General features: G+C 52.5%; 1 protein-coding gene across 2 annotated transcripts in view; it reads right to left on the bottom strand.

Annotated features, from left to right (window-relative positions):
* Positions 1 to 13,548, bottom strand: part of ODAD3 (outer dynein arm docking complex subunit 3) — a 33,744-nt gene that overhangs the window by 5,072 nt on the left and 15,124 nt on the right. Inside the window, exons 7-12 of one of the 2 annotated variants that reach the window (XM_048491152.1) lie at positions 13,422 to 13,544; positions 11,097 to 11,252; positions 7,456 to 7,616; positions 7,117 to 7,273; positions 5,908 to 6,063; positions 4,010 to 4,094 (exon numbers count right to left, since the gene is read on the bottom strand). In XM_048491152.1, the coding sequence (XP_048347109.1) occupies positions 4,010 to 4,094; positions 5,908 to 6,063; positions 7,117 to 7,273; positions 7,456 to 7,616; positions 11,097 to 11,252; positions 13,422 to 13,544 (838 nt within the window). The remainder of the gene's footprint in view (positions 1 to 4,009; positions 4,095 to 5,907; positions 6,064 to 7,116; positions 7,274 to 7,455; positions 7,617 to 11,096; positions 11,253 to 13,421; positions 13,545 to 13,548) is intronic. The other variant, XM_048491153.1, reaches the window with a different exon arrangement.

Genomic DNA, 13,548 nt, shown 5'->3' with positions numbered 1-13,548 from the left:
TGTATTGCTTACTGTAGAACCAGCTATTGCTGAAGTTATTGCATACCTTAATTTTAGAAGTTATGTTATTTGTTGTTGCTGCATTTCCACCTGTGTCTGCGAGACTCTCTGCTACCGCCTCACCATCGTTCTGCCTCAGGCTTCACCCGGAAGCCCAAACGCAGCCGCCCGCTCCATCCTTCCCTCGACCCCCCCCCCCTTGCCGGGTGGCGTCTAATGGCCAGTGTGTTTTTCCCTCACAACTTCCTTGTGGGAGTCCCCGGACTTGTTTCCTGTAACACCAAGACTATTGGCCCGGCTGGCCTGTGCCCTTCTCGCGAAGTCCATCAACTCCACCTCCATTGCTCTGGATGCCCTGGCCTCGAGTGGCGGGAACTGATCAAAGCTGACTTTGGAAAATAATCTCGATGCAGCCATTGATTATTTGTTGTTATTGCATCACCAGGGTTGTGAGAATGTACATAATATGTGTTGCTTTAATCTCTCCTGATAATTCCCAGTTGATTCATATGAAGAAGTCGTGAGTTGCAAGAAGTTGTATCCAATCTGAAATACGATGTATTGCCCCATTGGTGGTCAACCCTCTGGAGCCTTGTGCCGGGGAGGATCAGTTGGAGTGCTATCGTACAGCTCTGCATTGGTTTGATTGTATGCCTCATCGAAATTCGAGGTCTTCGTTTTTTGATTTCAATGTGTATCTAATAGCCCGCACCTTATGGCGTTGTGTAGAAGCCCCTCGACTTTCCCCTGCCCATAACCAAGTTCTAATGTTGCACAAACAGCTCGGTCAGCTTTCGACCAAACAGCGGAGGAGGACAAAGCGTCCCCCCATCGCCCCTGGCATTTTGACCTCCCTTCTAAAATGTAAAAAAGGAGGAGATGTAGTAATGCCACGCTGACCCAACAGCACCGTGGTCAAAGCGGCGCTGGAACACCCTAAACTCACTAGGCCTTCTGAATTGCGCTACCCGCACCCCACCTCCTCATCCCCTATGAGTCCACGGGTCATGAACTGTCTGGCTCTCCAGTCACGAGGTACGCTTGGGGACAATGGTCTTGCCCCCCAGGTGAGGATTAGGCTCAGGCAGCTGCACGCTCCCCTCTCCCATGCGTAGCCAGGTGAGATCATGCATCACATGATGATCTCCCAACCTCCCGCTCTCCCCGAAACTCCCTCCGTTTCCTCCCTTCTGCGCCCCGATAGAATCGCATAATAAAAGGTGGCAGAGACCAGCACCGCGGCAGAGTTGTCAGGATCCGCGAAATCCCGCGCTTCCTGTTGCTGGCCCAGCTCTCCACCAGATGAGAAGCTTCTCCTCGTCTGCGTCTAGCCTGTTATTCATAGCGGCCGACCCTGCGGGGATGACTACAGGGGTCCAAAGTTATGGACTCCCAAGAGGGGTGCCCCATCCCCCATTGTTTCCAATGGGAGCTAATAGGAGATGGGGGCTACACCTTTGAGGGTCCATAACTTTGGACCCCCTGAACCAAACTTCACCAAACCTGGGTGGTATCATCAGGAGAGTCTCCTAAAGATACCCTGAACTTTTGGTGCTGTTAGCTTAACAATTGCACCCCTGACAGCAGGCACCCTCCAAATTTCCCAAGATTCTCCTTTTAAATCCATCCCCTTTGGCACGGACTTAAAGGGAGAATGTGAAGTCCCCAATTTAAACATTGAAAGTGATGCTGTTTGGGGATGGATTCCACTGGAGGTGTTTTGCGAGAGATGATGCTGACATTTGTTTGGTAAATGTTTTGCTGGGGGTGATTTGTGAGAGATTTACATGCTTAATACCCACTTGCACTGGCTTGGAGCTGTTTCTCAGGCTAACAACCTACTTCATAGGGTTGGTATGAGGACAAAATTAGGAAAGAGAGTTGGTGGGGAGAGAGCCATGTATGTTTTGCTGGGGGTGGAGGTGGGTGATTTGTGAGCTGGTGCAAAAAAATCATTGTTTGGTCGTGGTGGGGGAGGGTGGCCGCCCATATGGGGGGGCAAACTCAGGTTTTGTCCCCAGGCTCCAGTTTGCATAGATACGCCTCTGTGTGGGAGAGAACCTTATTAAACCCTGTCCCTTTAAGAAGCCCTCCAGAGGCATGAGCACTATAGCATTCTTATTGGTTAGCAGTTCCTGGTATATAGTTCTGTTTTTAGTTCAGGTGCTTGGGAAAGGCTGGAGACAGCAATATCTCAGACAACAATATCTCAGTTTAAGGTGTTAGAGATCCATAGAACTCAGAATTAGCAAGTTCCAACAGAATTGCAAGGAAACAGAGTCCAAGTAGAGGCCACCAGGAGTACTCAGAAGAAGAAGCAAGCACCGCAGACTTCCTTAGAAGCAGTTAAGGAAAAGTTGATGTCTGCAAGTTCTTCAAACCATCTCCAATCGTTTCCAGCATTGCAAGTATTCTTTATTTAGATTTCATGGGAGGAGTCAGAGTCCTAAACTTTCAATATTATTAAACCCTTTTTTGAACTGTTGCTTATTTGTGGGTCTTACACTCTGTTCTGGCCAAGTGCAAGGCATCTGATTTTCGTTTGCTTGGGGAACAGAACACTTTCTCTCCCCCCGCCTCCCGATAACCCCCTCCAGCAAGCCCCCCAGGGACATGCAAAAGCTCTTCCTTCCCCAGATTTGACACAGCACCTCCACCCCTGCCAGCCAGCACCACCCTCCCATGGCTTCTTAACACATGCTTGCAGGTCCATGGGTTCCATGATGCCACCAGGGGCCGAAGAGGCCCAGGATCTAGAAAGGCTGACTGCGCTGGTATCTGCACAGGGAACCAGTATTTTGCATCGACTGCATGAGGCCTTCAAGACTTGCACACACATTCTGCACCAGTAGAATCCAAAAGGAAGACGGGCACCGTAGGCCTGTGCCAGAGGTGGCTGGGGCTAAACACGGAGGGAGCTTTGCACGGAACCAGAACTGGCCAGCAGTAAGCACACAGGGCTCACAGCAGGCAGGGGCAGTGTGTTGCTCATGCGGGTGAGATAATCCAATAAGAACCTTGCTCCCCACCCCAAAATAATAGCTTGTTAGTATTGGCAATAAAAGGGAGCAAAATAAGCAGATCCCCCAAAATTGTGGTCCTCTCTGCAAGCACTGGGTCATTACTGATTTTGGGGTGACAACAATGTCATGATATATAAAAAAGTGAGTAAAGGTTCACTTAAAGGTAATCTAAGTTAGCAGAAGTTTGCAAAACTCAGAGGGCGGAGACAGTCAGTCTAGGGCAGTGGTGGCGAACCTTTGGCACTCCAGATGTTATGGACTACAATTCCCATCAGCCCCTGCCAGGGGCTGATGGGAATTGTAGTCCATAATATCTGGAGTGCCAAAGGTTTGCCACCACGGGTCTAGGGGCAAAAGTAGCAACAATTGACCTTTAACATGATTGGTGAATTCAACAGTAATTCTAGACCAATGAGAGGCTGTTGAGAGGCCGGGAAAAGTATCCCTGATGTATGTATTGTATATGCTATACTGAGATAGATAGAGGTAGAGTCTGAGTTGAGTTCAGTGTGTGTTCAACTTTGTTATTGCTGAAGAGTTCTGTATAGTCTGATAGTCTTGTATAGAATAGACTTGTGTAACCTTGCAACTGCCAAAGTAAAAGCCTTCCTATGGAAAGAACATCTTGCATAGAGAGTATTCTTTTCCAAGTGTGGTAGAAGGTTGCAGTGAGTGCAAGAAGACTACTAAACCTTCTCATCTTGCCAGAGTAGCTCCGCTTTAAACTCTGCTGATAAACAAATCCCTATGTTTACTAGGCTGACCATTGGGGGGGGGGTTTGAATAAAATTCCCCTCCCAAGCAGTCCACACTTAGTGGACCGGAAAGGCTGAGTTCTGGGAAGCCTTCTATCCGTCACCCCTCTGCCACAGTGCTCTCGCCACTGCCACGCACAAAGCCCTCCGCGGGAAGGTCCCTGAGATGGGCCAAAGAGCCAGCAGCAACAGCTCTTTCCCCAGATCTTGCGGCCTGATTCCGCCACTCACCGTAGTACATGTCAGCTTTCTGTGCAGTAGGCACTTTGACCCGGGTGTTGTGAGACGGCAGCCTCCTCTCCATCTTCGAGTGGAACTGCAGCAACAGAAGAAGTTGGAGGTTAGGGCGGGGCGGGGGGGGGAGCGCAGGGGTGTAGTTGTTAAGAGCAGGTGCACTCCAATCTGGAGAACTAGGCTTGATTCCCCGCTCTGCCGCTTGAGTTGTGGAAGCTTATCCGGGGAATTCAGATTAGCCTGTGCACTCCAACACACGCCAGCTGGGTGACCTTGGGCTAGTCACAGTTCTTTGGAGCTCTCTCAGCCCCACGCACCTTACAGGGTGTTTGTTATGGAGAGGGGGGAGGCGATTGTAAGCCCCTTTGAGTCTCCTACAGGAGAGAAAGGGGGAATATAAATCCAAACTCTTCTTCTTCTTCTAAACTGAGGACCTCAGATTCTCCCTTTAAATCCATGCTGAAGGGGGTGGATTTAAAAGGAGAATCTGGGGAAATTTGGGGGGTGCCTGCTGTCAGGGGTGCAATTGTTAAGCTAGAAACACCAAACTTTCAGGCTATTTTTAGGAGTTTCTCCTAATGATACCACCCAGGTTTGGTGAAGTTTGGTTCAGGGGGTCCAAAGTTATGGACCCTCAAAGGTGTAGCCCCCATCTCCTGCTGGGTGGCTACATTCCTGCTGGGTGACTTTGGGCTAGTCACAGTTGTCTCAGAACTCTCTCAGCTGCACCTAGTTCACAAGTTGTCCATTGTGAACAGCAGTGGCACAGTGGTTAAGAGCAGGTGCACTCTAATCTGGAGGAACCAGGTTTAATTCCCCGCTCTGCCGCTTGAGCTGTGAAGACTTATCTGGGGAATTCAGAATGGGTTGATCCTTTTGTCCTTGCCTAATATATTGTTGTTGGGTGGGCTCAGGAAATTAGCAAAAAACTGCCCTGATTAGCAAAAAACTCAGTAGAAGAGGGCGCAAAGACAGGGAGGAAGGGCCTGGGCCTCCTCCCCTGGCACCATCGCCCTGGTCCTGTTCAGGTTTCCCAGCGGTTGTGTTCAAGCAGAAAAGAATTTTGAGGAGATCTGATCACTGAGCTCTCAGGGCACGTTGATACTGACAAGCTGGAACGGGTCCAGAGGACCCCGACCCACATGGTCAAAGGTCTGGAATCCATGCCCTACAAGGACAGGCTTAGGGAGCTGGGGATGTTTAGTTTGGTGACAAGAAGGTTAAGAGGTGACCTGATAGCCACGTTTAGATATCTGAAGGGATGCCATGTTGGTGAGGGAGAAAAGCTTGTTTTCTGCTGATCCAGAGACCAGGGCCAGGAGTAATGAGTTGAAGGCGAAGGAAAACAGATTCCACCTAAACATCAGGAAAAGGGCTGTTGGACAGTGGAATGCACTGCCTCCGAGTGTGGTGGAGTCTCCTTTTTTGGAGGTTTTTAAACAGAGGCTGGCTGGCCATCTGTCAGGAGTGCTTTGATGGTGTGTTTCTGCATTGCAGAGGGTTGGACTTGATGGCCCTTGGAGCTTCTTCCGACTGTAGGATTCTGTGATTCTATGTCTAACTTGGCTCTCATGCAGGAGTCAACAAAAACAGGGGTGAAGCTGTGTGTGTGTGTGTGTGAAGGACTAGTGGTTGTGCGGTCTCCCCTGAGGGGTCTCTCTCTGCTCCTGAAAAGCCCTGCTAGCGTATCTTAAATATAGCAAATAGGATCAGCGAACAGGAAGTCTCCAGCGTCTTTTCATCCAGCCTGTCGTGTCGCGGCTTGAACTCCTCACTGGGAACTGGAACGCACAGAGCAGTATAAAACCCCACAACACATAAAATCCGGGCAGGTGGACTACAGAGTTCCCACAAAAGCGGAGCTGCCTCGTTCCCGTGGCCTGATCGACACCCACCTCCACCTCCTCGATCCTCCGGAGCAGCTCGTTCTGGTCCCGATCTCCCAGGGACTTCATCACGTACAACAATTTCTCCTCCGTTTGGCCCAGAAGGTCAAGCACGTAGTCGCCGGCTTTCTCGTCCAGCTGGGTGGAAACGAAGCGGCCGCTTTCCTTGCAAAGGAAGGAGAGAGACTTACCAGCATCTGGCCAAACAGCAGGGGAATGGAGGAGTGTGTCGCCAAAGCCGGTTTTCCAGGGCAGAACTGGGAGACCAGCTTCCCAAAACAATGGCTACGGAACCCCAGAGGCCTAACCACTACACTCTCCTACCCTCCTGACAGCTGGGGCAGGGGGGAAAGGAACCCAAGCAACCGTTCCTTCCCCTGCCCATGGAGCACCTGTGCCAACCGCCCATGAAGTTGAAAAGGATGGCTGCTGGCAGTGAATGGAGCGGGTTGGCCCGCCCTGCACCCAGCTGCCGCGTGGCAGAAGGGGGCACTCGAGAAGGGGGAGGGGCTGGCTGAGGCTGCAGCAGGGTCCAGCTTCCAAGTTCCCTCAGAGGAAAATGTGATGCTGACGAAAGGCCAGGGGTGGAAGTGGGGGGGAGGAGCAGCAGTGGCGTAGGAGGTTAAGTCTAATCTGGAGGAACCGGGTTTGATTCCCAGCTCCGCCGCCTGAGCTGTGGAGGCTTATCTGGGGAATTCAGATTAGCCTGTCCTACCTCACAGGGTGTTTGTTGTGAGGGGGGAAGGGCAAGGAGATTGTCAGCCCCTTTGAGTCTCCTACAGGAGAGAAAGGGGGGATATAAATCCAAACTCCTCCTCCTCCTCCTCCTCCTCATAGTGCAGGGGTCTGCAACCTGCGGCTCTCCAGATGTTCATGGATTACAAATCCCATCAGGCCCTGCCAGCGTGGCCAATTGGCTGATGAGAGTTGTAGTCCGTGAACATCTGGAGAGCCACAGGTTGCAGACCCCTGTACATAGTGGCAGGGATGGCGAGCGAAACTTCCACAAAGGAGGAGGAGGTGGAGGATTGAAGTCAGGGCACTCGCGACATCTGGCAGGCTATGCTGATAAGACTCCACCGTGCGAATGGGGAAAATGTGCAGCAAGTCCATCCCGCTGCCTGGATCCGGGCTTTCCATGAGGCCTGCCCTCACAAGCCTAGGCCGCCTTGCCCATGGGGGCGGGGGCAGAGGCAGGGGCTCACCACGGGGGCTCACCAGCCTGATGTGTTGCACTTTGGAGGCCAAATGCTCCACTCCCGCCTTTGCGTTGAGAAGAAGCCGGGACATCTTGTCCAACTCAGCCTTGGCTGCATCGCGCTTGGCCTCCTCTTGCTCCAGGTGGCCACGAAGTTTCTTCAGCAGGTTCTGGTCTCTGGGAAGGGTTGGAGGGAAGAGAGTCAGGGGGTGGGCCCCCACAAAGGATACCCCCCCAACCTGAGCACACCACGCCTTCCTTTGAAGTGGGTGGCAGGAGGCAGGCCCCTCCCATTGGCCGGCAGCCGACGTGGGCAGCCTCCCCCCTGCCCGGGACTGTGAGCAGATCAAGGCACTCACCCAATCAGCTGGGCCTCTCCCGAGTACTTGAGCTTCTGGAGCTTGGTCTGCAGAGCCTCCTTCTCCTCCTTCAGCCGCACCAGGGCCTCCTCATTCTCGTTCTTCATCTCCTCCAGCTGCCTGAAGGTCTCTTCCTGGGCCAAGAAGCGGGCAACCACCTTCTGCCGACAGATCACAGGGAGGGGTGAGCAGAGGCGCACCATGGGTAAATGGCGCCCAGAGACAAATCGTCTCCAGGATGCCCCCCCAGGCTCTGCCCCACCGCCACCCTGGCTCCGCCCCCTGATGCCCCCAGGCTCCACCCCCCACTGACCTTGACCCCGCCCATGTCACCATGGACATGGGCAAGGTCTAGGGTGCCCACCTCCCCTCCCCCTGCCGGCTGGGCTCCCAGCCGGCAGCCTGTGGATAGGTTGAGGCACGTGAAAACGACGAAGCAGCAGGACTTCCTGATCACGTGGGGGCCCAATTTTGGGCCCCCCACGTGACCAGAAGAGTGGTGCCCAGGGACAAGGGGTACCCCTTGACCCTAGGTAGATACGCCACTGGTGAGCCATCAGGCACCACTGCCTGCCTCTTGCCACCCTCCACCTGGCAGAGCAACAGGCCAGCAGCTTTGAGGCAAGCAGGTCCCGAGGTGCCAAAGGAATCGCCCTGGGTCAAGGGTGGCCCCTAGCTGATTGAGATGCGTTCCTAGCTCAGTGTAGCCGCTACAAAACATATTGCCGGTGATGGTATCTAGTTGATTGAGCTGCATTCCTACCTCAGTGTAATTGCTACAAGATATAGGTAACCCCAGCCTGCTATAAGTTACCACGGCTGTAATGGGACATTCTTTCCTTGATTCTTTTCTTTATGGCTTCACTTGCTTTGCAGATAACTAGGCTTGCCCCTGACACTTCTAGTCTCATGGGAAACGGAATGTTTCCGTTGTCCTGTGGGGGCAGGAGGCCAGGTGGCTTTCTCTCTATCTGTCGCTAACCTTGGGGCACCTCGGCTCTGGAAGAACTCTTTCTCACATTCTTTGGCAAAAGCCAGGTTTGCCAAAACTGGCTTTAATGAGCTGGGTGCTTCATTGCCTTCCAATAAACGCTGCTGATCAACAATATGGAGTTCATTTGTGGATTCAAGGTCTGAGACCTAACACCCTGACTGTGATGCGACTGCGGCTCTTCATCGCTGGACAAGGAGGCATCAGCACTGGGCAGCCAGAGATGGCAAAGGGGCAAGCCCAGGCAGGCATCATACCTTCGAGTGGTGGCTGTCTCAGAAGGTGGCATGCCCCATTGATCCAGTAGCCTTCCTTTTTCCTCTCAGCAGAGGGGCATCAGTGACCCACAGGAAACCAGTCCTGGGCCCATCTGACTCCAGGCAGGAAATGTACCTGAGAGTGACGCAGGAGTCTGAAAAGAAGTCTGGCTTTGACCTCCCAGGGAAGAGAATGACACAGACCGGGCAACCGTGGTGTGTGTGTTTCTGTGCTGGAGGGCCTTGTATTGATGACTGTCCTCATCCCCAAAGCTTAGATTGAGTTCTATAAATCCAGCCTCCTTCACTAGCCTCCCCAAATCTCTCCGTGCTGCTGGGAAACACCAAGAGCTATGAATATGTTGCCACAGGAAATGGTGATGGCCACTAACCCAGATAACTTTAAAAGGGGCTTGGACAGATTTATGGAGGAGAAGTCGATCTATGGCTACCAATCTTGATCCTCCTTGATCTGAGATTGAAAATGCCTTAGCTGACCAGGTGCTCGGGAGCAGCAGCAGCAGCAGCAGAAGGCCATTGCTTTCACATCCTGCAAGCGAGCTCCCCAAGGCACCTGGTGGGCCACTGCGAGTAGCAGAGAGTTGGTCCAGAAACTCATTGACCCAACTTACCTTGAGTGAACTCCACCATTCAAAATGGTGCACAATAGTTACAGCAAAGATCAGGGAACTGGGTTATGACAGTGACTCCTTCAATATGCTAACCTTTACTGAAACTTTTGCCCTCATTAAAGAGAGGCTGTTAGCAATGGACTATCAACAACTGCAGAGCTTGGCAAATAAATCTTGTTCACCAACAAATATGTCAGTTCCTTTCACGCAGGGATACCGAGCCTATTATATTACAGCGCTCACAAATCCCATACCCAGGAGAGCCTATATGCTGGCTAGATTTAACATCATGCCATCTCCGCTACATAGAGGAAGACTTAAAGGTCTTCCAAGCGATAAGAGGTTCTGTACCTGTAGCATAGGACAGCTGGATTCCATCCCACACATTCTCCTGAACTGCTTATTATACCAAGATCTCCGATCCAGCCTGTTATCCCAAGCTATAGACCCTATGATTGATTATACTGAATCAGATAAAGTAGTTATGCTTTTAAATTGTCAGGATTTTCATTGTTGCCTCATAGTGGCAAAGTTTTTGTCAGAAGTTTGTAAACTGAATGTATGACAAACGCGAAGTTTTTTACTATTCACTTTTTAACTGGAACTGTATTTTTATACTATCGTGTATATGCCAATAAAGGCTTATTGAAATTAAAAAATTGAAATTAATTAGCAGAGAGCTGGACTAGATGGACTCAGGTCTGATCCAGCAGGCTCTTTCTTATGTTCTTAGAGCAACATGTGACGGTGACAGAAGAGCTTGGCTTCAAGTCTGTACAGCATTCCTGGCAGTGAGGAGTGGCTTTCCAGAGGGAACTGGGGAAGGACAAGCGTGAGACGCCGTGACCAGCACCAGCGCACCAAACAAACACTGCACAGCCCGAGGTCACAGGGGAGAAATCAGCTCCTTTCTTCAGGCAAGGCAGAGGTTGATGACTGGAATGTGCCTGGAAAAGCAAAGCATGCCATCTGCAGGAGGGCAGGTTACCTGTTCCCCATTGGCTGGCGACAGCTGGTACAAAGGGAGCAGAAGGCAGTGCTGCCAGAACGCTGAACAGCTATCACCTTGTGGTACCAAGTGTCTCCTGGCACAGAACTCAAGGTCCAGCATGCTGGCATGAGGAGGCCCAGTTCAATGGTGTGTGTGTGTGTTGATGTGTGTGGCCCTCAGTGGTTCCCTGCTGCTAAAAGCACTTCAGGGTCATTTGCTACTCTTAGGGTCACCTCGTGTTTCGTATTATATTTGTTTCCATATCCTGCAGATGGAAAGAAGAAGTGCAGCTACCTTGGAAGGATTTTTGCCGCCCTCCCCCCCCCTCAAAACCATATCTGATTTGCACTGTGACAAGCGACGAAGAAGAAGAACAGGAGGAGGAGGAGTTTGGATTTATATCCCCCTTTCTCTCCTGTAAGGAGATTCTCCTTTCCCTCCTCCCCCCCCAACAGACACCTTGTGAGGTGGGTAGGGCTGAGAGAGCTCCAAAGAACTGTGACTAGCCCACGGTCACCCAGCTGGCATGTGTTGGAGTGCACAAGCTAACCGGGTTCCCCGATAAGCCTCTGCCAGTCAGGTGGAGGAGTGGGGAATCAAACCCAGTTCCCCAGATTACAGTGCACCTGCTCTTAACCCCTACGCCACACTGGCTCTCTGCCAACCTTAGACTGTAGCCCTTAAGACACAGGAGTCTGCGTCTTGCTTTAAGGTTGCGCTGTCCCAGGTAAGAGGCCACCGGGAAGGAGGCCGCCATACAAAAGTCTCACTTCTGCGTCGGTGACGCCGGTGGCCGATCGGATCTTGTCGAAGGCCTCGGTGGCGGTGAACATGGCCCGCTTGGTTTTCAGGATGGTGGCTCTGGAGTGCTGGGGGTCTTTGAGAAGATCTTCGGTCCTGAACGGGACATGCTCCTTCTGCGACTGCTGAAAGAAACAGAGGCAACTTCTGTAGCGAGGCGCGTTGCGCTCAAGCAGCCAAACCTAGCCTGGCCCGTGGCGGAACGGGAGAGCTTGAGGTTTGAGGCTGCTGCTCTGCTTTCGACCCTAGCTCTGCCCTGGGCAGCTGCTGCTCGGCTGCCCCTGTGCCCTCTCTCCATGGCGCCGAGAGAGACCCGGGGCTGCACTCGCGACCCTGGCCCCTCAAAGGTTGCCTGGCCTGTGTTTATGGTTGGTAGTGCCCTGAGCCGTGGCCGGAGGCTCTTTCACGCGCTGAATTTATCCCAGGTTTGCAATATGCAGCAGGGGCTTTTCCTATTTCACACACCAGGGTCAAAGGTCACCCACCCTGGCTCTCCCGGGGTCGGTCTTGAGCAGGGGTCTTCAAACTATGGCCCTCCAGATGTTCATGGACTACAATTCCCATCAGCCCCTGCCAGCATGGCCAAGTGGTAGGGCTCATGGGAATTGTAGTCTGTGAACATCTGGAGGGCCATCGTTTGAAGATCCCTGGTCTTGAGTGTTCTGCCCACCACAGGCCGGACTGAACACAGTGACAAATGTGACGGGGGAAGGCCAAACCGACAAACCCTCCCAAGGTTACAAGTCTGCAGCCCTAAGCTGAGGAGGGATTCCTTTCTGACCTGGATGTGGAGCTCAAGGAATCACAAACATTGTGGAGTTCTAACAGGATGAATAAGAGGAACCAAGCTTCCAAGTTCCCTCAGAGGAAAATGTGATGCTGACGAAAGGCCAGGGGTGGAAGTGGGGTGTGTGTGTGTGTGTGTGCTCATAGTGGCAGGGGTCTGCAACCTACGGCTCTCCAGATGTTCATGGACTACAAATCCATGATGGGGATTGTAGTCCACGAACATCTGGAGAGCCGCAGGTTGCAGACCCCTGTACATAGTGGCAGGGATGGCGAGTGAAAGTTCCGCAACGGAGGCGGCGGCGGAGGGTTGAACGCAGAGCAACGTGACCAGTTGCTGTGGGGCACTCGCAACACTCCGCCGGGCCTTTGGGGAGACTAGCCGCTGATGGCCCCCCCTCCTCCTTATAACAAGCCAAGAGCAAGAGGACAGGGCAGACAATCCCCCCGGCTCACCTGGTTCCGTGAGGCAGCTCAGACAACAGGGCCGTCAGGTACTTCTTGCTCCAGGCTGTCACTCAAGACCTTCACATGCCAGGGAAAGTAACAGGGCCATGTCCAAATCCCTGGCTGGCAAATGACAGATGAAGATCTGCCTTACGGCCCTGTGTTTATGGTCGGTAGTGCCCTTAGAACTCCACCAGGCTCGGGGGAGTTTAGCCTTTTATGCCCCTTCACCTCTCTGGAAGTGCAGGGGCAGAGGAGTCTGCATGTGGCAGTAGCACCCAAAGGCAGGAAAACCACTGTGTTTGCTACTGAGTGCAGAAGGCTGGAAAAGACCTGGAGAAAGCCTGAGATAACCTCCACAGCCAGGGGCGGGGGGTGGGGCACTACATTTTGGGGGCCACAGCAGCAGCTACAGCTCCTGGCTCCTCTCCAGGACAACCAGCAGCAGCCCATGAAAAATATGCAGATAAACGGAAACATGCATTATGTGCACAAATGCAACTCCCTGGTTGCATCTGTCTTCGAAGAACCCTTGGCCCTCCCAGGTGTTAGATAGTCCAAAGCCAAGAACATGCTGGTCAATGCCAGAAGAAAGTGAGATGGGCTGCCACGGAGAATTGTGGGACACAGCAAGGACACATCATCAGTCTGTTTCGGGGAGGGCTGACAGGCCATAATATTCCCTAGGGTCAACAACTGTCTGGAGGGTAAAGACTGGGCTCAGATAACTCCCAGTCACGGCCAGGAGAGTAGAAGACCCTGCACCCTTTTAGAAGAAGACGAGTTTGGATTTATATCCCCCCTTTCTCTCCTGTGAGGACACTCAAAGGGGCTTACAAGCTCCTTTCCCTTCCTCCCCCCACAGCAAACGCCCTGTGATTTGGGCGGGGCTGAGCGAGCTCCAAAGAGTTGTGACTAGCCCAAAGTCACCCAGCTGGCATGTGTTGGAGCGCACAAGCTAATCTGGTTCACCAGATAAGCCTCCGCAGCTCAAGTGGCAGAATGGGGAATGCACCTGCTCTTAATCACTATGCCATGCTGGCTGTCTACCCGCCTTTTACCCGTCTTTCCGCTCGCTCGTTCTGGGCTCTCTTCTCCTCTGTCAGCTTCTTAATGTCCTTCAGTTTCTTATCCCGGAACTTTCGTTCTCTGTAGATGGTTTCCTCTTGGGTCGAGAGCTGCTCCTAC

Source organism: Sphaerodactylus townsendi, linkage group LG03, assembly GCF_021028975.2.
Source record: "Sphaerodactylus townsendi isolate TG3544 linkage group LG03, MPM_Stown_v2.3, whole genome shotgun sequence".
Lineage (NCBI taxonomy): Eukaryota > Metazoa > Chordata > Lepidosauria > Squamata > Sphaerodactylidae > Sphaerodactylus > Sphaerodactylus townsendi.
The sequence above is the reverse complement of the archived record's forward strand: the minus strand, read 5'-3'. Positions and strand labels throughout refer to the sequence as shown.